General features: G+C 45.4%; 1 protein-coding gene across 6 annotated transcripts in view; it reads left to right on the plus strand.

The window, feature by feature from the left end:
- The window catches only part of PMEPA1 (prostate transmembrane protein, androgen induced 1), an 89,642-nt gene extending 65,048 nt beyond the window's left edge, over nt 1-24,594 (plus strand). For 4 of the 6 annotated variants that reach the window (XM_081011561.1, XM_081011558.1, XM_081011563.1 and 1 more), the window contains exons 2-4: nt 5,388-5,542; nt 15,225-15,278; nt 16,570-24,594. In XM_081011561.1, coding sequence (XP_080867687.1) covers nt 5,429-5,542; nt 15,225-15,278; nt 16,570-17,121 — 720 coding nt within the window. In that variant the 5' untranslated portion in view covers nt 5,388-5,428 and the 3' untranslated portion in view covers nt 17,122-24,594. Of the gene's footprint in view, nt 1-2,817; nt 2,890-5,387; nt 5,543-15,224; nt 15,279-16,569 lie in introns of those variants that run through there. The other 2 variants (XM_081011562.1, XM_081011559.1) reach the window with 2 other exon arrangements.
- The last annotated feature ends 267 nt before the right edge of the window (nt 24,595-24,861 follow it).

Raw genomic sequence — 24,861 nt, forward strand, 5'->3', positions numbered from 1 at the left:
TATGTAACCTGAGGTACCACTGTACAGCCTTTAGAAGACACCTGTAGAGAGAAGTTTACAATGTTTTAATGTTTTATTATGTTTTCCTATATGCTGGAAGTTGCCCAGAGTGGCTGGGGCAACCCAGACAGATGGGCAGGGTACTATTATTATTAGTATTAGTATTAGTCAGACAGCAACTGGCCCCAGATCACCCAATGGGCTTTAAGGCTGGTTTGAAACTGGGTCTCCGCAGTCCTATGTAGCTTGACACTTTAACCAAGGACCACATTCCTCTGTGGGTAATCTGTGGAGGGCCATATGTTAATAGTTGTAGGGCCAAAGCCAGTGGTAGATGAGTCCACCAGTCCCCAGAGGCAGCTGGAGGTTCAGGAAATTAGGTTGAGGGGTTCAGGTTGCCCACCAGTGCTCTTACCACTACACCACACAGCTGGGTGGCCTAAACCTCACAAACTGAGCACATCGCTGCAGCTCGAGGCTTTATTCTTTCATTCCTTTTTATTTGGCCAACCGCGTTGTGTATTTTTAAAAAAGTTGTTTTATTGCTGAAACTGGTTATGGGAGATCATGGTTTTTATACAGTTGCTGTTTTATTGTTCTAATTTGTAAGCTGATTTGAGGTGTATGCTATGATACAGAAAGCAGGTTGTAAATAAATAATTTCATATCATAAAATAATATCATATCCTCCCTCTCCACTTCTCTCTCTCTCTCTCTCTCTCTCTCTCCCCATATATATATACACACACACACACACACCCCCACATTTAGCTGACAAGGCCAGATCAGGGAATATTGTTGAACCCGAACTAATTAATTCAAAGTTAAGCAAGCAAATAAAAGTTTTTACAAGGGTCTGGTTCGTGGTTATAGAAGTTCTTTGGGGCACCCTTGGGAAGAAATGCAGGAAATGTAATACTGCGGGGAATATCTAGTGGTTGGCAGAGCAGCTGTGACTCTGCAGACTCTGCTCCAAGGTAACTGGCAGGACTGGGTGGTTTGCCTCACATTTTGTTTGCTTATGCTGGCGCTGAACCACGTGTGGAAGCCAGAAGGAACTCTCACCAATCATCTTATCCCTTCCCTCCCACCCACCCCACTAAATTCAGCACTTAGCAACTAATTGCATAAAAGAAATTATAGAATCATAGAACTATAGAGTTGCAAGTGACCCTTAGAGTCATCTAGCCTCCCTCCCAACTACCCGATCCAAGGGCTTGCTCCTTTCTTGGCTAAAAACACCGTTGGAACTCAGAGCAGATTTGGGAGAGAAGAACCCTCATCTCTCCCCCCCCCCCCTTTTAAAGAATCGTTTCCATGGCTGCTTGTCTGTGAACATAGTTTCGGATGAAAACAGTCTGCAATGGTGTTCGATGCCTTCTCGAAAAGTGCTCCTCGCCACCCCATGCCAATTTCTCCTTACCTGTTTAAGACACACCCAGCCTCCAGGTTTCAAATCTTCTAAACACCTGGCTCTCTAAATTCCCACTGCATGGCAACTGGCTGCAGTGACTCAGTGACTTGAAGAGGAAGTGTGCTCTCTGGGCGTGCTTATATAGGGTTGCCATATTTCAAGAAGAAAAAAATCCGGAAACAAAAGTTATTCGGCTTTTTTGGGGGGGGGGGGGGAATTGGCATCATAGTTTGAGCATTTGGGGGCAATTACCCTCCACCCCAAAGGAGAGCAAAGAGTGATATTCTAACACACACTTCCTTGTTCAGTGGGCAAAACCCCCAGACATTTTGCTGATTTCCCAAAAAAATCCCCCAGAAGCTAATTCCGCCGTTGAAATCCCAGGAAATTCCTGACGTATGGCAACCCTAGCTTATGTGTGCCAGAACATGCGTGACACAATCTCATCTAATAATGAGATGGAGTGGAGGCAGAGCATAGCCATCATGCTTAGTAGCCATGGATATAGCCTTATTCCCCGTAAATTTGTCTGATCCTCTTTTAAAAGCCATCCAGGGAGCTCTCTAATTCATTCCACAAACCCCTTTCATCATTTTACCCAAATCCCAGAAAAAGGACCAGGTCATTTCTTCCTCCTGCGTCCTGTGATTTAAGCACGGCATCTCACAAGCCACCCCATCCTCCTAGTTTCCCAAGCAAGAAAATGGTAAAGTTCAGCGCTATTATTCTCTTGCACCTGAGCTCGCATAAGTGTAGGTAGAAGGCACTTGATGTTCCCCTGGATAAAAATACACCAAGTGGGACGAAATTTATCCATTACTCTGTTCCTGTGACTGCAGTTTGTTTTAACTGTTTTTAATACTGATTATTGGATTGCTTTAACCCACCCTGGGACTTGATGAAGGGTGGGCTATTATACATCATTAGGTAGATAGGTAGCTAGGTAGGTAGGTAGATAGATAGATAGATAGATAGATAGATAGATAGATAGATAGATGCATTCTCTTACATGCCCTAGGCTCATCTGGCCATCACCTTCAAGCTGCCCTGAGTCTCTGGGATAAGTTGTGATGGTCACAGGGATGGCCAAAGCAGAGGGGTGAAGTATCAGTCAGTAGCCCTTTATAACAGAGGGGGAAAGCTCACCCAAAGTCCGGGGACAGGAGAAGCCGTCTGTTCTGTTTGTTGGTGGGAGAGACAAGTGAGACGGGGAGATCTGAATTTCACACACGGGATTATTATTATTATTATTATTATTCGCCCCCCACCTGCAACTTCTGTCCAAATAGAAGTTTGGGGTGGGAGGGGTGATTTGCAGTGGCCATGCAAGGGAAATTTACCTGTTTAATGTAATAAGGGGTCTCCTTAAGTATCTGATGAATTTGTGGCTCCATTTCTTTCCAAGAAAGTTCCTAAGTCTGGCAAATGTAGCCCATGAGGGAAAGGCTGGCTCCTCCTTTCTGCCCAAAGCACAGGTGAGCATTTTTCTCTTGCGGCTCCCCCCCCCCCTTAATCTCTTGGCCGGCAGACAGAAAAGCGAGCTATGCAGGAGTGGCACTGTGCTGTCTGCCTGGGATCGTACATCCCTCCCTGGGCTAAGCTGTTTGGGAATAATAGTCTCTATCAAATGACTGTGTTGTGTCTCTGGGATCAAATTCTATCCCTTCCAAAACCACGCCACCCTCCAAGCAAAGTGTGGGGAACTGTATCCTCAAGCTCGTGGAGCTATTCCTGCCGAAAGCTGCCTTCTCTCTCTCTCTCTTTCTCAAATGAAGTTTTAACTAGTAGCCTGTTGTTGCTTGCTCTTGTTTATTTGGTGGCTTGGATTGCATTTCTTCCTCTTCTCAACCCCCAGCCACCCCCCCTTTTTGTGTGCAATACACTTTTGTGCCAACTCAAGCCATTCAAGCTGCCACTGCCAGCTGGCTGAACTGAGCACTGAATTAAATTACGTCTGGAAGTCTGGTATGCGGATGCCACTGGGAATGGTTTGGAATCAGCGTAGGTTAAGAAAAGCCTGCGCGCTTTGTGTGTCTGTGTGTGTTTCTGTCAGCTGTGCGTCAGTCAATGGGTTTGCTCAGCGTCAATGGGAAGTTTGTGTCTGAGAAATGCCATGCGGGGTGGGGGGAGTTGGAGGGGGGGGAATCAGAAGGGGGTGCAAGGTATGTTTCTCGAAACTTTATGGCGGTTGCCCAATGTTTCCCTGAGAGGTATTTTAAAAATCTTTCTGCAGACTGGCTTTTTGGTAAGGCAGCAAGATTGAAGCAGTTCAAAGCACACCTGTTTTCCTTTTCTTTTTTTAAGGACTATTTTTGTTCTGGTGTGTTACAGTAATAGCGGATAGCAGAGCAAAGATTAAAGGTGGGCTTTCCCTTCTGGCAGCAAATATGGCGCCCTTTGCTGATTGCATTCCAACTTGTCTTGCAAAAGCACCTATAATCAAGTTTCTGGCAATATGCAATTTCCTTTAACTTGCCAATGATCACTGCCAACTCCCAGGTTTGGGAGAGCTCTCATATTAGGTGTCCTCAGTGGACTCTCCTTCCTGAGTAGGTCTGTCTCCTCAGTGTTGTCTCCAAAAATCCCCAAGGTGGGGCACCTTTTGACAACAGTCTTGCAGATGACCAATTAATTTTAAAAATTCTTTACCTGATGTCTTGGCGGTGCTTGGAAATGAACTAGTAAGTGCTCTCAACTGGTTCAGGTGAGACAAAGGATGGTTGCCAGAGGACACCTGACCTGCTTCCTCACCTGCCTTGATTCCTGGTTGTTTCAGAAGACAAAAGTGACACCTGCCTGTCATTGCAATCTAGGCAGAAGATTTGTGGTGCTTTCTCTTGCACTGGAGTACCCATGACGCAGTGTGAGACCTCCACATACCTTCTATACAAATAACACTCTCCATCAGAGCTCTTGATGCGAATCCATGCATTTCCTTTGAAAGAAATTAATTACATGTTGGCAGGCAGGAGCCTATGCAAGCCCAGTTTGGCTGAATGATTGCTACTGCCCCATTGAGCCCAGGGCAAGTCTCTGTAGGGCTCTAAGAAGCCATGCACTATGCCGACACTGCTTTCTGCAGCCTAGATTGTTGCAGCTTATGAAGAAAAGTTAGGGGCCACAGAACACAGTGTACATCTTACTAGATGCCCATTGCTTAGTCACAGTGGTTATTGTGTGTTGTAGAGAAACTGGCTTATAAATCTGCTGACTTTAGAGATGGCATGGAGTGTGCAGCTAACCAGTTTGGGCCAATTTTTGTTTGTGGCATATTTAGTTTTAAGTGTTCAGTTTTCTTTTGCCTGGCTACGGAATAACTGTACCAAAACTGAACTGACTGGATCTTCTTGGAGCCAGGTTGTAACATGGTTAGTATGAACTACCACCACCCACCCCAGTCTTGATTTGCAACCTGCTCTTACTTTTAAGCTCCACTTCAGTTTTAGCCCATGTTTTAAATGAATGAGCAAATGGGCAACGATTCGCACACCCGTTTTTGGGTTGGGTGCTCCATCTTTCTCTTACTTTTGGACTGTTCTGCTCACCCATGGGACTTCTTGGCTGGTGTTTGTATCCCTTTTGCATTGCATCTCTTTCCCTTTAAGTGGATGCCTGGTGTTGACAAATGCCAAATCCACCATTAGAACCATAGGAAATTATCTTGTGCCAAGTCCAGACACTGGTCCACGTAGCTCATTTCCATCTTGCAGTAACTGGCAGTGGCTCATCAGAGTTTTGCACAGGGGTGTTCCCCAGCCGTGCCTAGAGAAGGCAGAGATGAGACCTTGTGTGCGCAAAAGCATTTGCTCTACCATGGAGCTATGGCTCTGCTGCAAATGTTGGTGGCACCTGCACTTCTCTTCTTGATTTGTGACACAGCATCACTCAGTAGCTTTTTCTTGATTTGGTGCCTTTTCATCCCAGGATCTCAAAATAAGCGTGTTTTTTTCTTCTTGTCTCCTTTTTCCTGCAGCGGAGTTGGAGTTTGTACAGATAATCATAATCGTGGTGGTGATGATGGTCATGGTGGTCGTCATCACGTGTCTGCTGAATCACTACAAACTCTCGGCACGGTCCTTCATCAATCGGCACAGTCAAGGACGGAGGAGAGAGGAGAACCTATCATCAGTAAGTAGCCCGTGTCTGCCTCCCCGAACTCTTTCCTGCTTCTCTGCCTGGTTCATGTTGTTTGCTGTGCTCACCAGCTGACCCTGGGTGCTTTCAGAACAGCCATGGTGGGAGGACAACAACAACTGCCAGAGGTTTTTCACAGGTACCAGGACCTACTCACCCACCGTCAAATATGAGAGCATTCGGCTGATGCTCAAGATCGCTGCGGAGGAGAAACTGCATGTTTCCCATCATGACATTAATACAGCTTTTTTGTACGGGCTTTTGGAAGAGGAGCTGTTTATGCTTCCACCTGATGGAATGCAGATACAGAAGGGAATGGTCTGTAAACTGCGGAAATCCTTGTATGGTCTCAAGCAGAGTGCCAGGTGTTGGAACACGAAACTCACTGAGACATTGCTTTCTCTAGGTTTTCACCAGGGCAAAGCTGATCCATGTGTGTTTGTCAAGGAGGAGGGGCAAAACAAACTGTATTGTTTATGTTTTGTTGATGATCTTCTGATGTTTTGGAAGAATCAGGCTTTGTACCAAAGCACCCTAGCTCAACTGAAGGAGCACTTTGACATGAAAGATCTTGGTGAGGTATCCAACTATCTTTCTCTGCAGGTGGAGAGGGACCAAGCAGCTAATTTTCTGGTACACCAAACACAGAAAATTGCTGATGTGTTAACCAGGTTGAATTTGGTTGATGCAAACCCAGCAGACACACCAATGGTGACAGGTTACCAGGTAGACAGTACTGCTGAAGCGTTTTCTGACACAACGCTGTACAGATGCATTCTAGGCAAGTTGAATTTCATTGCTAGATGCTCAAGACCTGACATAGCTTTAAGCACTAACCTGCTTAGCAGACATGCGAACAATCCTACTGTTCAGGATTGGAAAGCTCTGAAGCACATAGCCCGCTATTTGAAAGGGACTATGCACTACAGGCTGAGGTTCACCAGTCAAAAGACTGGAGGTCTTGAAATCTTTGCAGATGCAAGTTTTGGAAGTGACACCACGGATGGTACAAGCACTTCTGGAGTATGCTACATGTACAATCACTGCCTGTTTGACTGGTTGTGCAAAAAGCAGACGACAGTGAGCCTAAGTTCCTGTGAAGCAGAACTCAATGCTCTGTCATTTTCACTCATGGATTGTGAATGGTTGATGCAACTGTTTAAGGACATCAGAGTTTCTGTGAAATGTCCTGTACAAGTGTATCAAGACAATAGATCGTGTTTGGCTTTGCTGAACTCAGAGAGTTGCAAGCAAAGGACCAAGTACTTGCAGATTAAGCTACATCGTGCAAGAGAGTGTATTCAGAAAGGACTCATTCAGGTGTCCTACATGCCAGGAAATGAGATTCCTGCTGATCTGTTGTCTAAGGTTGTTAACAGAGAACAACTTAAGGTTTACGTACAAAGGTTGCAATTGGGCTGAACCACAGGTACTACAGGTTACACGGAAAGGGGGAGGATGTTAGGATATTTCCGTATCCTAACAACAACAACAACAAAGACTTTATTTGCGTAGCCAACAGGCCATAGCATCAAAGGACAGACACCGACAAAAGTACATTACAAATATAGTTACCGTATAATCTTATGGCCTATTAAAACCCTAGGTAAAAGCTGGATGGGAGGACTTTGACCTGGTTTTTACATCCCGTCCAATCTCACTTGGAGCGGTCCATATATAAATATACGTGGGCTGATAGTCTTGCAAACTTTTCTAATGTCCACCAGTGTGGCCAATCTATCTGGCAATGGCGTCACATGCAGCAGGGACCTGTGATACTCCTAGAAAGTTTTAGCACCCATAGGCTTGTCTGTGGCCTAAGATCAGGCCTGTGGCCCTCCCCAGTTCTCCCATGATGCTTTGCTGTCTGTTCCCCAGCTTAGTAGAGTAGAGGCAAAACTGTACTATACTGTATACTAGGGAAGTTGCAGCACTTCCCCCTACCCTACTCCTGTATTATAATAATAATAATAATAATAATAATAAAATAAAATATTTTTATCCCACTGTTCTAGAGGAAAGCCCCCCAAGTTAGATAGGTAACAAAACCCAAAGCAACAATGCATTAAGATAACAGCTGAAAAATCATACTCTGCAGTATAATTCTTTTTAAAACGATAAATATACAGGTAGCAGCAGCAGCACATAAGTTCAGCGGTTCCCAAATGTTTTCTGCCACAGACCGCTTGAAAATTGCTGAGGGTTTTGGCCGAATGCTTAATGATTTTTTGACCTGTGGTAGCAATTGCAAGTCTACGGAATTCAAACTGCAATAGGAGACTATATGGCGGACATAAGAAAAGAAGCCATAAAAATACAATTAAAAACCAATATGAATATTCAGAGCAATGGATGTGTCATCTCAAGAGGTTCCTCACCCCTGCTCTGGGCAAACCTGGTGCTGAAATGTGTCTGCAAAGCTGTGCATTCCTGGCTAGGGCAGTATTTTGTTACTTTACAGCAGGCTAGACTAGGTGAAACCAGCTAGTCTAGCCTGTGCAATGGGTTGGAGGTGGTGCTGTGGTCTAAACCACCGAGCCTCTTGGGCTTGCCAATTGGAAGGTTATTGGTTTGAATCCCCGTGACGGGCTGAGCTCCCGTTGCTCTGTCCCAGCTTCTGCCAGCCTAGCAGTTTGAAAGCACACCAGTGCAAATAGATAAATAAGTACCACTGCGGCAGGAAGGTAAACGACGTTTCCATGCGCTCTGGTTTCTCTCATGGTGTCCCGGAAAGCTGTCTGTGGACAAACGCCGACTCCCTTGGCCTGAAAGCGAGATGAGTGCCACAACCCCATTGTCGCCTTTGACTGGACTTAACCATCCAGGGGTCCTTTACCTTTTACCTGACCTTGCTGCAAATGGAGGCGGTAGACTGGGGCGATACTGTGGCCTGCTGCATTCCAAACAGCAAACAGGGATTACCATTTTTGAAAGCTCACAGATAATTACTCTGCAAGATCAAACCAAGCACATCAGGGAACAAAAATACTAGTCTATCCTGCACCCAGCTGTGTGGGGAAGTTTCCCCCTGACATACACACGGTTTTTCAGCATATGCAATCTAGCCACAGAATATGATACTGAAGGAGCTTATTTGTCATGTGTCACTCCAAAGTGCAAAATCTGAAAGTAATGAAGGAGTTGCAACCTGGTTTCAGTTTCTCTCCTTTAAATAAAGGCAGTGCCTGCTTATGTTGGGTGCAGTCCTATAAGGGGCAGCAAAGCTCCCCCTAGTGGGTAAAACCAAGAGCACATGGCTTTGCAGCTCACATTATTTTATTTAGGTGGATGTATATAAACCTAATGGGACGCGGGTGGCACTGTGGGTTAAACCACAGAGCCTAGGACTTGCCAATCTGAAGGTCGGCGGTTCGAATCCCCGCAACAGGGTGAGCTCCTGTTACTCGGTCCCAGCTCCTGCCAACCTAGCAGTTCGAAAGCATGTCAAAGTGCAAGTAGATAAATAGGTACCGCTCCGGTGGGAAGGTAAATGGCGTTTTTGTGCGCTGCTCTGGTTCGCCAGAAGCGGCTTAGTCATGCTAGCCACATGACCCGGAAGCTGTACGCCAGCTCCCTCTGCCAGTAAAGCGAGATGAGCGCCACAACCCCAGAGGCGGTCACGACTGGACCTAATGGTCAGGGGTCCCTTTACCTTTATATAAACCTAAAGTGTGAATGAGTTGTGAAGTGTGAATGCACCATTCAAACACGCTTGTCAGGGAGACATGACTGGCTGCAGCTCCTTCCTGAACATATGTTTGCCTCTGTGTAGTGTGCGATGTGCCCCTTCGAACAAATGTGTCGGCAGGGAGCTGTGTCCCTGTAGGTGTTGTTGGACTCCAAGTCCCATCAGTTCCTGTTGCCATGGCCAGTAAGTCTGGGATGATGGGAGTTGTAGTCCAGTAGCATCTAGAGGTCCAAAGGTTAGCTGCTGCTGCCGTATTGCATTTAGGAGCCTCACATCCTTATTTTTTCAGTTGGGTCAAAAATCAAGTGTTGGGTGTATAACAATGAAAATGAGCATGGCATCCAGATGGTCTACCAGGGTCTTAGGAGTCTAGCACCATAGCTGACTGGGAAGTGGAGCAGCAGGGCCGGCCCTCCCATTAGTCAAGAGAGGCAGGTGCTGAGGGACAGGGCTGTGTGTGGCCTGCCCGGCACCCACTGAGTTTACCCTGGTGTTCTCAGCTGCCTTGTTGCCATTGTTGAAGAAATCTTCGCCTGCAGGTTGGCTTGCCTTTTGTACATGGAAGGTGGGGGAGACCGCCTTGCATTGCAGCAGCGTATCTTGGGCTGGTCCTGGGGCGGTGGCAACTGAGATCTGCAACCAGTAGCAGAGGCACAAATGCCCTGGAAGTATGATTTTAGGCAGCCTTCAAATATCGTCTGCAGGGCACCATGTTGGCTAAAGAAAGAAAACGAGGCAACCAGTTGCTTTGAGAACGGATGGGCCCAGGAGGACCATTTCTTTTCGAGCCCCAATCTCGATTTCTGGGGCATAATTTTATTTGATAGACGAGACTAAAAATCCATTAATAAATGAAGAGGCATTCTCTTGACCTTTTGCTTTTCAGCTGTGAAGAGTTTAAGGCTGGCTCTGGACATTTTAATCTGGATCCGTTTGTCCAGAATAAAAACAGTCTAAGGTTGTTGTATGCAGTCGAAGGCATATGATTATCTTAAGAGTGATGGGAGTAGATGTTTCAAAGCATCGGCTTTGGGGCTGCAGTACAGCTTGCCTCCATCCACCTCTTTCCCCGCAGTAGTGTTCAGACATCAGCCTGAAGACTTTGGAGCGGCAGATGGCATAATGCAGTGACATTGCCCACTGCTAAATTAAATATAAACCAGTGAGCATAAGGTGATGATACACTCACCACTTAGTAAATATGCCCTATGGGATGATGAAAAAATAAGCATTTGTATGTCTCGGAGTGATTCGCTCCTCTGCCCAGTGTTGTAAACTGTTATCAAGCAGACCTCTAAGCCAAGTGGAATCCCATGTGTGCAGCGCTGCCCTTGCGCATAGCACACAGATGCTGCTCTAAAGCATTTGTCCTCAACTGATGGTTTGGGATCTGCTGCTGGGACACAGCCTGACCTAAGGTGGGTCACCACAGCAGCTCAACCACCATACAAATATAGGGTAAATAAATAAATTAGTGGGTTCCCGCAACGGCATATGCGGATGAAATCTGTTTGCAAAGATTAAGGATGACTGCTCCAAGCGGCTGTTTGCAGCGATACCTTGCCCCCTTCTGAGCAACAGGTCCCACCCTCCCATCTTGTATGAAAATTAAGTGTTGCCGTTCGGGACCAGTTGCCAATCCTGATGAAAGGCTGGTACAAGCCAAAGTCCAGGGCTTGTGGCCACTTCTTAGGGCAAGCTAATCCTTGAGCATTAAAAGATGCAACCATAAAACCACAGTTGTTAGCATCGGTTTATCTCGAGAGACAACGAAGTGCACCTCCCGGGGGACAAGTCAAATTGCTGGAGAATCCCAGCGCCTGCCGTGGCTGCAAAGACCAGTAACTTGCTCCTCCCTCATTGCTTTTGCTGTGTTAGCAGCACCAAAGTGCTGGGGGCACAAGCCTGGACAGTGTGTATGGAGGTCCTGGGCTGCCCAGACAAGACTCCTCTCTTGGCCTCATTGATGTGGTCCAATGGAAAGCAGAGCAAGACGTCTGGCACCAGCTTGGCGGCAGGAGTTGTTGGAAGGAGGTGTACAAGGCGCCATCCAACCGTCTTAGGGGCTGCACTCCAGATTAGTGTAGGGTCTGCTCATTAACCTTTTCTTCTCCCGAAGATGTCCTGCAGTTACTACTACTATATAAGAGTGGGGAACCTCTGGCCTCCCAAAATGTTGCTAGCCTCAACTCCCATCTAACCCAAAGACCCCAGGCAGGGACTGTAGTCAACAGGTCCCCCATCTCCGACCTAACCATTCTATGCAAATTACATGGAGTGTGGCTAATTACTCAGAAACAAGCCCATACTAGCTTCAGCAGAATTTGCTCTCAAGTAAGGGTGCAATTAGGGATGTGGGTGGCACTGTGGGTTAAACTACAGAGCATAGGGCTTGCCGATCAGAAGGTCGGCGGTTCGAATCCCCGCGACGGGGTGAGCTCCCGTTGCTCGGTCCCTGCTCCTGCCAACCTAGCAGTTCGAAAGCACGTCAAAGTGCAAGTAGATAAATAGGTACCGCTCCGGCAGGAAGGTAAACGGCGTTTCCGTGCGCTGCTCTGGTTCTCCAGAAGCGGCTTAGTCATGCTGTCCACATGACCCGGAAGCTGTACGCCGGCTCCCTCGGCCAGTAAAGCGAGATGAGCGCCACAACCCCAGAGTCAGCCGTGACTGGACGTAATGGTCAGGGGTCCCTTTACCTTTAAGGGTGCAATAGACCTGCAACTTTAGAGACCAAGTGAGGAACCAGGAAGTCCCCATTTTAAGAGCGGTAGTCTCGTAATCTGGGGAACCAGGTTCGCGTCTCCGCTCCTCCACATGCAGCTGCTGGGTGACCTTGGGCCAGTCACACTTCTTTGAAGTCTCTCAGCCCCACTCACCTCACAGAGTGTTTGTTGTGGGGGAGGAAGGGAAAGGAGAATGTTAGCCACTTTGAGACTCCTGAAGGGGAGTGAAAGGCGGGATATCAAATCCAAACTCTTCTTCTTCTTCCTCTCTTATCTCTGCCATGGAACTCACTGTGGAGATAACAGCACTACCCTGTCTTTGGAAGCGCTGCTGGAAGTGCATATTAAGTGCTTTGTAAAGCCTTTTCTTAATTCCAAATTTCCTTATGCAACTGCTGCCCCTGGCAAGGGAAGTTGCAATCTATGTGGGTTGAGGTTTGCACCGTCTTTTTTTTTTTTTTAACTGGGAAATCTCACCACAAGGTTTTTTTAAAAATTTGGATCTATAATTCTGCCATGGTTGTTTGTTCTTTAAATGAAACCTTACCAAGGAAGCGAGCGAGAGAGAAAGAACAAAACAGAATAACATTTCCCTGGAAGCTTAACAATGCCCTTTTGAATTTATCTCTGTTGCCACCATCTGGAAATGCATTTATACGTGTGCCTCTAATTTTTCCTTCGTGTGGTTTTTGTGCTTTCTGACTTAAAAGTAGACCGTAAGATCCAGGGGTACTCGACAAGTTCCCTAACTACACACAGCAGCCTCCTGAAATATGGCCGGTTTATTAGTTACATCACCCAAATGGTGCAAGTCAATTAATATTCCATATGAAACCGGCATTGGTTATCTTTCACTCCAGAGTAGCCTCGTATCTTATGTGTGACGTTTTTGAGACAAGATTTCCTATAAAAACAGAAGGAAGGGGGAAGCATCTGGAGCAACATCTCATTTCCCTATAAATCACTTCTGGCCTCCTCTTCTGGTTGCAGCATGCCTTGTCTGCAGAGCTGGGAACAAAAATACAACAACACAGAGTGGATTTGTTAAGGGGTTGAGGACCCCCTTTTCAGCTCAAGGGCTGCAACCTCTGCGGTGGCAATCCCTTGCAGGCTGCATAGTAATGGTTGGTGCAGCCAGAAGCAAATGTGTGCAGAGCGATGGATCTGACTATCGTAGGCCACGCTCTGGTCACACGAAAGACCGAAGATTCTTGAGCCACCTCCTGTGAATTTCGCTTCTTCTGTTTAATCCATTCTTGCATCCCCCCGCCCCCGTCCCCTGCCAAAAAGGGTTTTTGTGAAAATAAATATTGCATTGGGATTTCTGGGCAACTTTCCCATCACCTTTAAGATGATTTTGATAGTATTCCATGGCCTCTGCTTCCAAGCAGGCTTCCCACCCCAATCTGATTTCTTTTTGACTGCTGGCATTCCAAGGGGCAGCAAGCCAAAGCAAGGCGAAATTGGAATAGATGGTTCAGCCAATAATTTAGAGGTGTCACCAGGCAAGCTATGGTTCTCTCAACTTCTCTCTCCCATGCAAACTCCTGCTACTTAAGATACTGACTGATGCTGGTTCATGTAGTTCTGTAATGCCTATCTGCTTGCAGCAGATTTTCAGTTTTTAATCATGATCCTTTTGCAGCCCTATCTGGCGATGCTAAGGATGGAAGGAACTTGGTACTACTCACATGCAAAATAGTGTGCTCTTCCAGTGAAATACAGTACTTTCCCCAATACGAGGACCATCTTATTTAAAAGGAGGTTATCATAGTGCTCTTGCCTCCCAAGGCTGTTGCAAACGTCACTGACATAATGTGTTGTAGTTGTTTAGTCATTTAGTCATGTCCGACTCTTCGTGACCCCATGGACCAGAGCACGCCAGGCACTCCTGTCTTCCACTGCCTCCTGCAGTTTGGTCAAACTCATGCTGGTAGCTTCGAGAACACTGTCCAACCATCTTGTCCTCTGTCGTCCCCTTCTCCTTGTGCCCTCCATCTTTCCCAACATCAGGGTCTTTTCCAGGGAGTCTTCTCTTCTCATGAGGTGGCCAAAGTCTTGGAGCCTCAGCTTCAGGATCTGTCCTTCCAGTGAGCACTCAGGGCTGATTTCCTTCAGAATGGATCGGTTTGATCTTCTTGCAGTCCACGGGACTCTCAAGAGTCTCCTCCAGCACCATAATTCAAAAGCATCAATTCTTTGGCGATTAGCCTTCCTGATGGTCCAGCTCTCACTTCCATACATCACTACTGGGAAAACCATAGCTTTAACTATACGGACCTTTGTTGGCAAGGTGATGTCTAAACTCTTGACATTTGCACCCTGGCTTTGCCGCCTACCACTGGAAAGGCTGTGCCTCCTGTCTTTCAAGAAGAACACCCACTCTCAGCCTAACCTACCTCACAGGGATGTTGTGAGAATGAAATAGGGGAGGAGAAGCATACGGCAAAGGGGAGACCAACCTTGCCCTGTCAACTAACCACTGAAGAAGCAGCTGTTTTCTTCTTCCCTCCTCAGTCTTTTTCCTTTTGTATCATGCCTGTTAGATTGCGAACAGGTTGTGAGCCAGCAGGTAGCAATTCTGCTATTTTTTTTTGTAAGAATAATTATTTTTTTCTTTATTCTTATTATTGTTTACATAATACAACCTTAAGTACATCATAAGTTTTCATTCTTATATTTCTCTGACTTCCCATAACCCTTGATAATAATTTATTTCTTATACCCCGCCCATCCAAGCTTCCTGAAACAGGCTGCCTTCAGATGTCTGTGAGAAGTTACATAGTTGTTTAACTCTTTGACATCTGCCGGGAGGGCGTTCCACAGGGCGGGTGCAGCTACCGAAAAGGCCTTCTGCCTGGTTCCCTGTAGTTTCACTTTTCCAGGCCTTATAACCTGGATAGCTCAGTTGGGAAGAGGGTGGTGCTGATAAGGTTGCAGGTTTGATCCCCGTACGGGACAGCTGCATATTCCTGTATTGCAGGGGGTTGGACTGGATGATCCTCAGGGTCCCTTCCAACTCCACGATTCTGTGATTCTAATGAGGGATCCTCCAGAAGGCCCTCAGAGCTGGGCCCCAGTGTTCAGGCTGAACGATGGGGGTGGAGACGCTCCTTCAGATCATACATGTGCAGCTCTTCGAAACTGTTAGGCTCTTTGGAAGTTGCCGTTATTACTAGCAATCGTTAATAAGTTTGAGCAGGGTGGGGGAGCAGCATTTCTCAGTAGGAATTATCCAACCTTTTCCTGTTCTTTCCCATTTTAGGAAGGAAGCTTGTGGCCTTCAGAAAGCACAGTGTCGGGAAATGGAGTAACAGAGGTAAGTAGCATGGTGTCAGGGCTGGAGTCAGAGGCAAGTCAGCACAGTTGCCAGTGAAGTTTGCTCTTTATGCAAGGAAATTGCATACAGTGGTACCTCGGGTTAAGAACTTAATTAGTTCTGGAGGTCCGTTCTTAACCTGAAACTGTTCTTAACCTGAGGTACCACTTTAGCTAATGGGGCCTCCTGCCACCGCCGCCACGCAATTTCTGTTCTCACCCTGAGGTAAAGTTCTTAACCCAAGGTACTATTTCTGGGTTAGCGGAGGCTGTAACCTGAAGCATCTGTAACCCGAGGTACCACTGTATTTCTCCGGGTAGTTCTGGGGAAATCTTGCTGGACCTCCCATCGTCCCTGATGGCTGCCTATGCTGGCTGGGGCCAAGGGGAAGGAAAATCCATGATATTTTTCGGTACAGTTGTACCTTGGAAGTCGAACAGAATCTGTTCTGGAACGTTCACCTTCCAAAGTGTGGCTTCTGATTGGCTGCAGGAAGCTCCTGCAGCCAATCGGAAGCCGTGGAAGCCCCGTCGGATGTTCGGCTTCCAAAAGAACGTTAAAAAACCGGAACACTCACTTCTGGTTTTCAATTGTTCAGGAGCTGGAATGTTCGACTCCCGAGGCATTTGGGAGCCGAGGTACGACTGTATAGGCATAGATGAACCAACAACCTGGTTCCCTATGAATCAGCACCCTCTGTTCCTATTGCAGAGTCTGTAACCTGAAGTGTCTGTAACCCGAGGTACCACTGTACAGCTAGCTCAGCAACCCTTCACAATTCCCAACACAATTCTTGCAGCTGCCAAGACTGAAGGTCCCCCCCTTCTACCCTGTCTAAGGCTCCACATTTCCCAGATGTTTCCCAAGCAGCCTCAAACTGTGTCTGTGCACCTCTGGTCTCTGTTCTGCCCTTCTTGTTCCCCATGATGTTCTTTGAGACCAGTAGGAGAGGGAGTCCTTGGGTTCTGCAGCAGCCTCTTTATCTGTCTCCTCTGCTTCAGCCTCTGAGTCTGAACTGCTGCCTGTCACCGGCTCTCCCTGCTCACTAAACCCTGTTGCCCTTCAGCACCCAGCCCCTCCTCCCAATCTTCTCCCTCTGATCTCTCCTCATTGTCCTACCACCAACCCACTGGCTCTGAGTCTTCCCCCTCTGGGGGTTCCCCTGGGGCTTCCCACCACTCCCCTTCACCCAGCCTGTGCACGACACACAGTCAAAACTTAGCAGAGGCCAGATTTTGTGGGCTCGCACACGGAACGTGCCGCTTACGCCCGTCTCCCTTCTTGTCTCCAGCAGCAGGTCTACACGCCGAGGCCTACGGACCGGCTTGCCGTCCCGTCCTTCTTGCAAAGGGACCGCTTCAACAGATTCCAGCCGACGTACCCTTACATGCAGCACGAGATCGACTTGCCGCCCACCATCTCTCTGTCGGACGGGGAGGAGCCCCCGCCTTACCAGGGGCCGTGCACACTGCAGCTCCGAGACCCGGAGCAGCAAATGGAACTCAACAGGGAGTCTGTCCGGGCGCCTCCCAACCGAACCATCTTTGACAGCGACCTGATAGACAGCTCGGTTTACGGGGGGCCCCGGCCCCCCAGCAGCAACTCTGGCATCAGCGCCACCTGCTACGGGAGCAGCGGCCGGATGGAAGGGCCGCCCCCCACGTACAGCGAGGTGATTGGTCACTTCCCCGGCTCGACCTTTTACCAGCACCAACAGAACAGCGGCGGGGTGACCGCCATACTGGAGGGGGGCAGGCTCCACCCTTCATCGCAGTTCGGCAGCCTTGAGAGCACAACAGTGTGGAACAAAGAGAAAGAGAAGCAAAAAGGGCACCCCTTTTAAAAAAGAGCGAGAGAAAGAGAATGATATTAAACACTCTGCACTTGTTAACCGGGGGGGGGGGGTCGGGGGAGGGGAGATATCGAGAGGCAGAGGCGCTGTGTATGAAACCCAACGCCCGTCTCCATATAAATATTTACATGTTTATGTTTGGTCTCAATGCACAAGCCAACCAAGCTTGCAAAACATTTCTTTGTTGAGTTCTGTCTAGAAAGGTTTTTTTTGGGGGGGGTATGTGTTCTGTTCTGTTTTTTTAAGAGAAAAATACCCAATCCTTTTTCTCTGCACCCCCCCCCGCACCCCACCTGCCACCTTTTGCGCCTCCCCCAGCCCCCATTTTGTTTCTAGTTGAGCTGCGTGTTTCGGCGCTACAATATTTTTGTTGTTGTTGTTTATTTCACTTAACTTTAAAAGACAAAAATATTTGCACAAAAACATTTGTTTAAAGATCTGCAATATATATATATATATATAAATATAAATATAAATATATATTAAAAAAATAAGAGAAACTGTATGTGTGTTGGGGAAGCAGGTATTTTTATATTAGAAGAGACTATTGATGAGGGGGGAAAGAAGAAAAAAAGTTTTTGTTGTGTTTTTTTCTGAACTAGAATTAAAAAAAAATGGCAATTTTTGTGAGGCAACTCAAAAGAGCATGTATTACATTGTAAAAAAAAAGCGAAACAAAAAAACAAACAAAAAAAGCAGGGGTTTAGAGTTATTTATATAAATGTTGAAATTTTGCACTATTTTTTAATATAAATGTGTCAGTGCTTGTGTTGGTCTAAAGCCTCTTATCACATCTACCACAAAACTGTTAAGGGAAACATGTTTATAACAGGACAATTCTGTATGCTTCTACTCAGAAGTAAGCTCCACTGAGTTGAATGGGACTTACTCCCAGGTAAATGTGTATAGGGTTGCAGCGGAAGTAAGGACTAAAAAAGAGAAATTGAGGGAGGGAATGCCTGTAAAACTAAAGCCACAGACCAGTAAGGAACATCATGTGAAGACTGCATCTTGTACATTTTCCTACTTTCCTATTTTTGCTCTCCATAGTCACTCGACCACGTCTCAAACCTGATCATCACATCTATGACGCCTGACTACAGGTGTCATCAAGATACCTGACTGCAGAATGTGCACGGAACTGTATCCGTTCTGAAGGGTGTTTAATGCATGTGTATAAACTACCCTTTCTTTTCTGGTATGGTATGATTTCGACTTAAAAAGGAAAGAGGTCATTTATACATTCGTGTATACATCTTTTGAAATTGGACACAGTTTCCCTTCTTTTTGCACTCAGGTGTCTGTTCCCAGGGATGTTAAGTCAGCGCAAGATTCCACTCTTGTACATTCCCTTGGAAATAAAGACTTTTTTAAAGAAAAAATCAACAAATAAAATATTGACTGTGCATTTGTTTGGCCATTTATGGTTATTGGAAGCATGACAAAAAAAAATATTTTTAAAAAGCAAAGTTTGGAGCTTGCCCTGACAAAGCATTATCCCTGCATGATTTCACAGTTGCCCTGGTACAAGATTTGTCTGGCTCTCATTGATATGGAGATAGCTACACATATTGTACAGGCCCTGCCGGCAAATGCAGAACTAAGGCCAAAATTTAAAAGGGTGGGGAACCCCTGCTTTGAGCAATGCTAAGAAGAGTGCAGACATCGTGTTCTTTAAACAGAGTTTTGCAAAGCCAAGACCTTGAGAGAGCAATTTAAACGGCCCCTTCTACTGCTACCGTCTCACTAACTTCAGGATGACTATAAAAGCATAAGTGGTCGTTAAAATGCCTTCTTTTTAGTGATCAGGTGATGACTTCTAATTGTTGGGGTTATTTCCCCTGCCCCCCAAACCAATCTGGCTCTCTTTGTCAGTTAAGGCAATAAAAGCAGGGAGATCCCACAGACCTGCCTTATGGATCAGTTGTTTATAATGCTCTGGTTTGGGACAGCTCCATTTTCCATAAAGTTTTTGAATAAACTCTTAAAAGAAGGTTGACCAGATGGGGAAGGATAAGGTCCCTGTGCACTTAATACTTGTGTAAATGAAGAGGAGAGCTGAACAGGTGCAGTTTGCTCTGTCGGGGCAAGAATATGTGTCCATTGACACCCCTTCTGTTTACACAAGTATTAACATTGCAAGAGTCTTGTCTTCCTTTGCTCCCAGTTTTTTGGGCCTGCAGAACCACCCACTCGCCCCAAGCCAAATGCCACTCCCCAGCTGTGTGGTGATCCAAGCGTATAAAAACTCTCAGCTGGTTTCCTCAACCATGGGTAGGCAAACGAAGGCCCGGGGGCCGGATCCGGCCCAATCGGCTTCTAAATCCAGTCCGCGGACGGTCCAGGAATCAGCGTGTTTTTACATGAGTAGAATGTGTGCTTTTTTAAAAAAAGGCATCTCGTGAGTTATTTGTGGGGCATAGGAATTCGTTCATTCCACACACACACACACACCCAAAAAATATAGTCCGGCCCCCCACAAGGTCTGAGGGACAGTGGACTGGCCCTCTATCCATGTGCCCCACCTGCAGACAGAAAGATGAGGGCAGCCATTTTGGCAGGCCTTGCTCAGCTTCCTCTAGTCATTAACTTTATTTATTCTAGATAAATTGGTTCTGATTTGGGCCGGGGCTGGGAGTGGGTCGTGGACAAATGTAGATGGAAAAATGTTGACTCCTGTGATGTATTAAAGGCTAAAGAGTTGTGCTTAATGCTTGAGAAGCAAAACTTTTACCTCTTCCGAAAGTTGGCCTTCGCTCAAAACCTAACCATTGCAACATCCTTCTGTGTCAAGGTTCTGCTCGCTAATCCTCCTTCGAAACAGCTCATGTCATCATTATCTTTTCTTTTCGAGTGTTGTCTCGTTCTCTTGTTTCATAAAGCATTTTGTCTTACAACGCTATTGTTTACATTTTTTTATATTGTATAAAAAAAAGACCTGATCAGTTGCTTTAACCTTCATGGTGAATTTGTACGTTGACTGTGCGAGAGAGTGAGAGTGAGAGACGTAAATTATGGAGAGAAAGAGGAAGAAATAGATGCATGTATAAGGGAACGAAACGCTTTTTTCCTATCTTGTGCGTAGATTTTAATCTATTGCTGCAAAGGTTGCCAACTCTACGGAAACAAACCAGCCTGGCCTGTTCTTCTGTCTTTAACAGTAGCACGATGGTGAGAAATTAGCAAGTGGAGCTTTCCTCCCCGCCCCCAAACTCTACGGAGACACAAACGTGATCGCCTGCTGGTGTGTGCATGTCATGTCTGGTTTAGCAGTGGCTATTAGGCACGACACGTAGTATGCTACTAAATATCAGTTGATGCCTTCACATCGTGCTTGGAGGCATCTAATTTGGTCACTTTGGGAAGCTGGACGAGGCGGAACAGGTTCTGCTCTTTTGGTCTCGTGTTCTTAGCTGCTGATAAAGGCACAGCTGCAATGGCCAGTTGAAAAGTTGGCAACCTTCACGCCTACACAGTTCCACCAAGCTGGGAGGAATGCAAGAGCTCCGTGTTGGAGTAATAGGGAATGGTTAGAAGAGGGAACTGTACCAAGTGACCATTTTTTATTTTGTTTTTTTACAAGGAGGTGTAATTTTGCTTTCTGCCAGATGCTAACTAGTAAGGTAACATAAATGAAAGATATAAAGGCAATAACTCTTGTTTTTATGTGACTTTTCTATTACTTGAAGAAGAAGAAAGAAGGGGGAGAGGAAACAGCAATCCTGCAGCCAACCAGAGAACAGTTTTTAAAGTTCTGACCATTTGCAACACTATTTATATATATTTTAAAAAGGACAATAGAGACAACTAAGAGATGAACTTGAAGTTTTCACCATTTTTAAGGAATTTTTGTGCTTTTTTTGTTTTTGCCTAGCGATAGGTTCCTGGACCTTTATTATTATTATTATTATTATTATTATTATTATTATTATTTACAGCATTGTAACCTGCCTTTCCCACCCATAGTTCCTTGACGATAGCTTTACGACACCTGCGATTTACCTTTTTTTTTTTTATAAAGTGAACTAAAAGGAATAAATATCGCTTCCTACGAAAGGTACAAAGTATATGAATTTATAGAAGTTCTTTTTTAAAAAAGAAAAAAAAGTATCTTTCCTTTATGTAACATGTCTATTTAGTGCCTTATTAAAAAGAAAACAGTAAACCTCCCTTTCTGAAGAAATAAATTAGAAAAGGGGGGGGGGGAGAGGGAGGAATCCAATCATTGCTAGTGATAGGAAACTCCCAGGGTTTGGTCACTTCCCTTTTTTAGATCCCTGGTTTCCCTAGTTACTTGTTTTTTCTGAAAGGGGGGGTACCACTTCTTTGATCTTGTACCCGTGACCCCCCCCCCAAGACCCAGTCTGATGTGCCTAGCTGCTTAAGGTGCTCCCTTCCTGTCGTCTTCTGCCGCCTCTTTCCTTGGGACTGTTTGTGAGGTAACTTGAAATACATTGTATGCACATATCCTACTCCAGTAGGTATTAAAACTGTGGTGGATATTGCAAACCGAGAATACCAACCAAAAGACGAAACCGAAATATATATATATATATCTGCCGCCCTCTTGAGCCAAAACGAGTGACTAGTAACGTTCTGTGTCTTTTAATTGTTTGTTGGTCGTCGTCATTATTTTTTCTTCTCCGTTCTATGGTCTTAACTAGTGTGTTTGCTACAGAAAGAAAGAAAGAAAAAGAGAGAGATAACAAAACAGAAACAAAAACGCTTACCTCAATAGCTTTTGGGTGAATGTGCGTCACATATCTGAAAACTCTTTGCTGTAACACCGGGGTTGGTGGTTGTTAAATGTCCTCGCAGTGCCTTGTATAAAATGGGAGGAGTCTGCTATCAGAGGGGGTGCAGTGGTGGGTAGGGGGGCAGGAGGCCCACTGCTGAACTCCACCTTCAGCTGCTTGGTTCTTGCTGCTTTTACTCCTTGCCATGTAACTGTCCTACACCTGACCTACACCAAGTAGGAGCAGTAGGGATGAGTTGCAGCTGCCCCACTAGCCTTGCCCCTCTATCTTCAAGCGGCCGGGTGGTCCGGTCCCAAAGGAAGAAGACAAACGGGGTCAGCAGTGACATTGGTGAGGAGGATACCCCTGTTGGGGGAGGCCCACTGCCCAAAATCCTCTGTTCCACCCTTCCAAAACAAACCAACAAAAACCCTAGAGCTGGCACTGGGCTGCCAACTTTGTTCCTGGCTTTGCTCCTCTGCTTTTAACAAAAGGCTGGCGTGCATCCACAAAGGGAGAGGCTTTCCCACAATGCTCCACCCTCTTCCCTGCCTTTGTTAACTTACAACACAACACTTCTGTTGTCCACTCCCATCCCTCTTTCCACCAGTCTCTGCCTGACCAAAATAGCCGTGTGTGTGTGTGTGTGTGTGTGTGTGTGTGTGTGTGTTTAATGCCATCATCCCTCTTAAGCTAATCAACTTGTTGAATGGCCAGTTGTAGTTATCAAAGATAGTATTGGTCTAAGCAGGAGCCACTGGGAGAACTCCTTTTAAAACCATGGCGCTGATGGAGAGTGGTTTGATTCCTCCCCATTCCTGCTCCTTAATACCAGCAAAGGAAATGATATCCCCCCCCCCCCCGTTTGCCCTTTGTTGCTATTAAGATGCAGACGGATGTGTGCTTATCCCAAGCCTCCAGGCATTCAGATACATAGTGGACATCAATGATGTTGACAACTCATCAACTTTGATCTAATGTTGCCACCTTTTACCTACCAGGGCTCCTGTGCCTTTTCAGCCTGGGTGGAAGGCAGAAAGACACGCAAGCAAACGTTTTTCCCCTGATAGCACTTCCATCCCAGGAAAAAGGCGTGCTTGTTGAGCTTCTGCCAGAAGTGAAGTTGTTACAGACCCAGGAGCCCCTCTAGGAGGAAAACGTGGCAACCTTAAGTGAATTGTGCCAATAGGAACTCAGATACTAACCTGGACTGATCAAGGAATCATTCCGCCATTGGGGTTTCTCAGGTAGCTTGTTCACACTTGCTTAAGTGTTTGCAGTGAGAAATATGTCGTCCCCCTTATAATAATTACCCCCCAGTAATAGTTTTGCAATCAGATCTGCAACATGTGTACGCTGTCACGCTGGCTGTTTAAACAAGCCAAGTTCTTAGATGGTTTCTGAATGGCAAAGCTGGCTTCCCCATTTGCCAGTTTTACAGAAATTCTGCTAGGAATCTTGCAAGCATTGATGACACACTTGTGCACAGCGGATTGTATGTAGTCAGTATTAATCATAATTCTATTCTTGCCCCCATAACTCAAAGGGAGATCTGTTGGCCTTCATAACAACAGAGTGACGGACCTTCATTGATAAAAAAATAGATGGAAGGACACACCTTCATTGATGAAAGCTATGTTTTTGCGCCTGACTAAATGAGTGAAGACATGAGCCCCAGAAAAGACCTTAAAAAACAAAAATTATGGGGAGAAAACAAAGCCACACTTATAGTTGACAAATTCCTTTCTAACTGCTAGAAGCGTGAAGAGCCAGTAGATCTGGAGGGGTTTTTTTGTGCTGTACTTCTACAGTAGAGCAAAGAGAATTCTTAAAAACCAGTTCCACCAAAATATTATGTACTGAAGTATGAATGCATATTTGAAAATAATATCGGCAGGTTACAAGTGGTTCTTAGGTAGTCCAGTTTCTTTTTCATGATTCTTGCTTTCAACTCCTGTAATCGTTGGGTTTAGAAATTTGATCCACAATTCACTTAAGAATAAGGATGGTCATAGGTAAGAATAAAAAAAAAAAGTCAATATTGTTCTGAGAACATGGTTCTTTCTTTTTAGTACATCTGAATCTCTCTTCAAAATTGCACTAAATGCTATGTTTAGCGGAAAGAAAAAACCCACCCTTTTTTCTCTCTTGAGTTGAATTAAAGAAGCCAGAATTGTAGCGTAAACATACTAGCCAAGAACAGACTTAATTTGTATTCTCTTGTATGATCTGTGTGGCACTCAGATATATATATAGACTTATACTTCTCCCGTGTACTACACAAAACAAAAGGGGTTGGAGAGGAAAAAACAAAAATTTCCATAAACTGCTTTTTTCAATTTTTTGCTGTAATATAGAAGCTCATGAAGGACTACATTAAAAGTCCTAATTTGCCTGCCTTATAGTCACATTTCATTGTATTTTAATATTTTCTTCAATTTCCAGTTGGATTGCTTTTGGCTTTGGAGTTTGTTATAGGCAGTCCTGTATCCTGAATTTTTTTCCCCTTCAGATAAAAAAAAAACTTATGTAAACTATAGACAGCACATGCAATGCAGTACTTATCTATATTTTGCTGTTTTAGTATGAATATGTACTCTGATGCCAATTTCCACAACTCCGTTGTAAAACGCTTCTTGTGTAACAGTAACCGATGGTGGCAATGATATGTCATTCTATTCTTTAAAAGCTGCAATACTTAAAACAATAAATTTTACAATACTTTGGATTGCTTGTTTTCATCTTTTTGCTTTGTTTAACACGAATATATTATGTCTTGGAAACGCAACACACAGATTTTGAAAAAGGAAGGGGAAAACCCTCTATTTGGGTCTTTGCATTCATTTTTTTAAAAGAAGAAGAAGAAGAAGAAGAAGAGGAGTTTGGATTTGATATCCCGCTTTATCACTACCCAAAGGAGTCTCAAAGCGGCTAACATTCTCCTTTCCCTTCCTCCCCCACAACAAACACTCTGTGAGGTGAGTGGGGCTGAGAG

The sequence above is a fragment of the Podarcis pityusensis genome, assembly GCF_964106645.2.
Source record: "Podarcis pityusensis genome assembly, chromosome: 6".
Lineage (NCBI taxonomy): Eukaryota > Metazoa > Chordata > Lepidosauria > Squamata > Lacertidae > Podarcis > Podarcis pityusensis.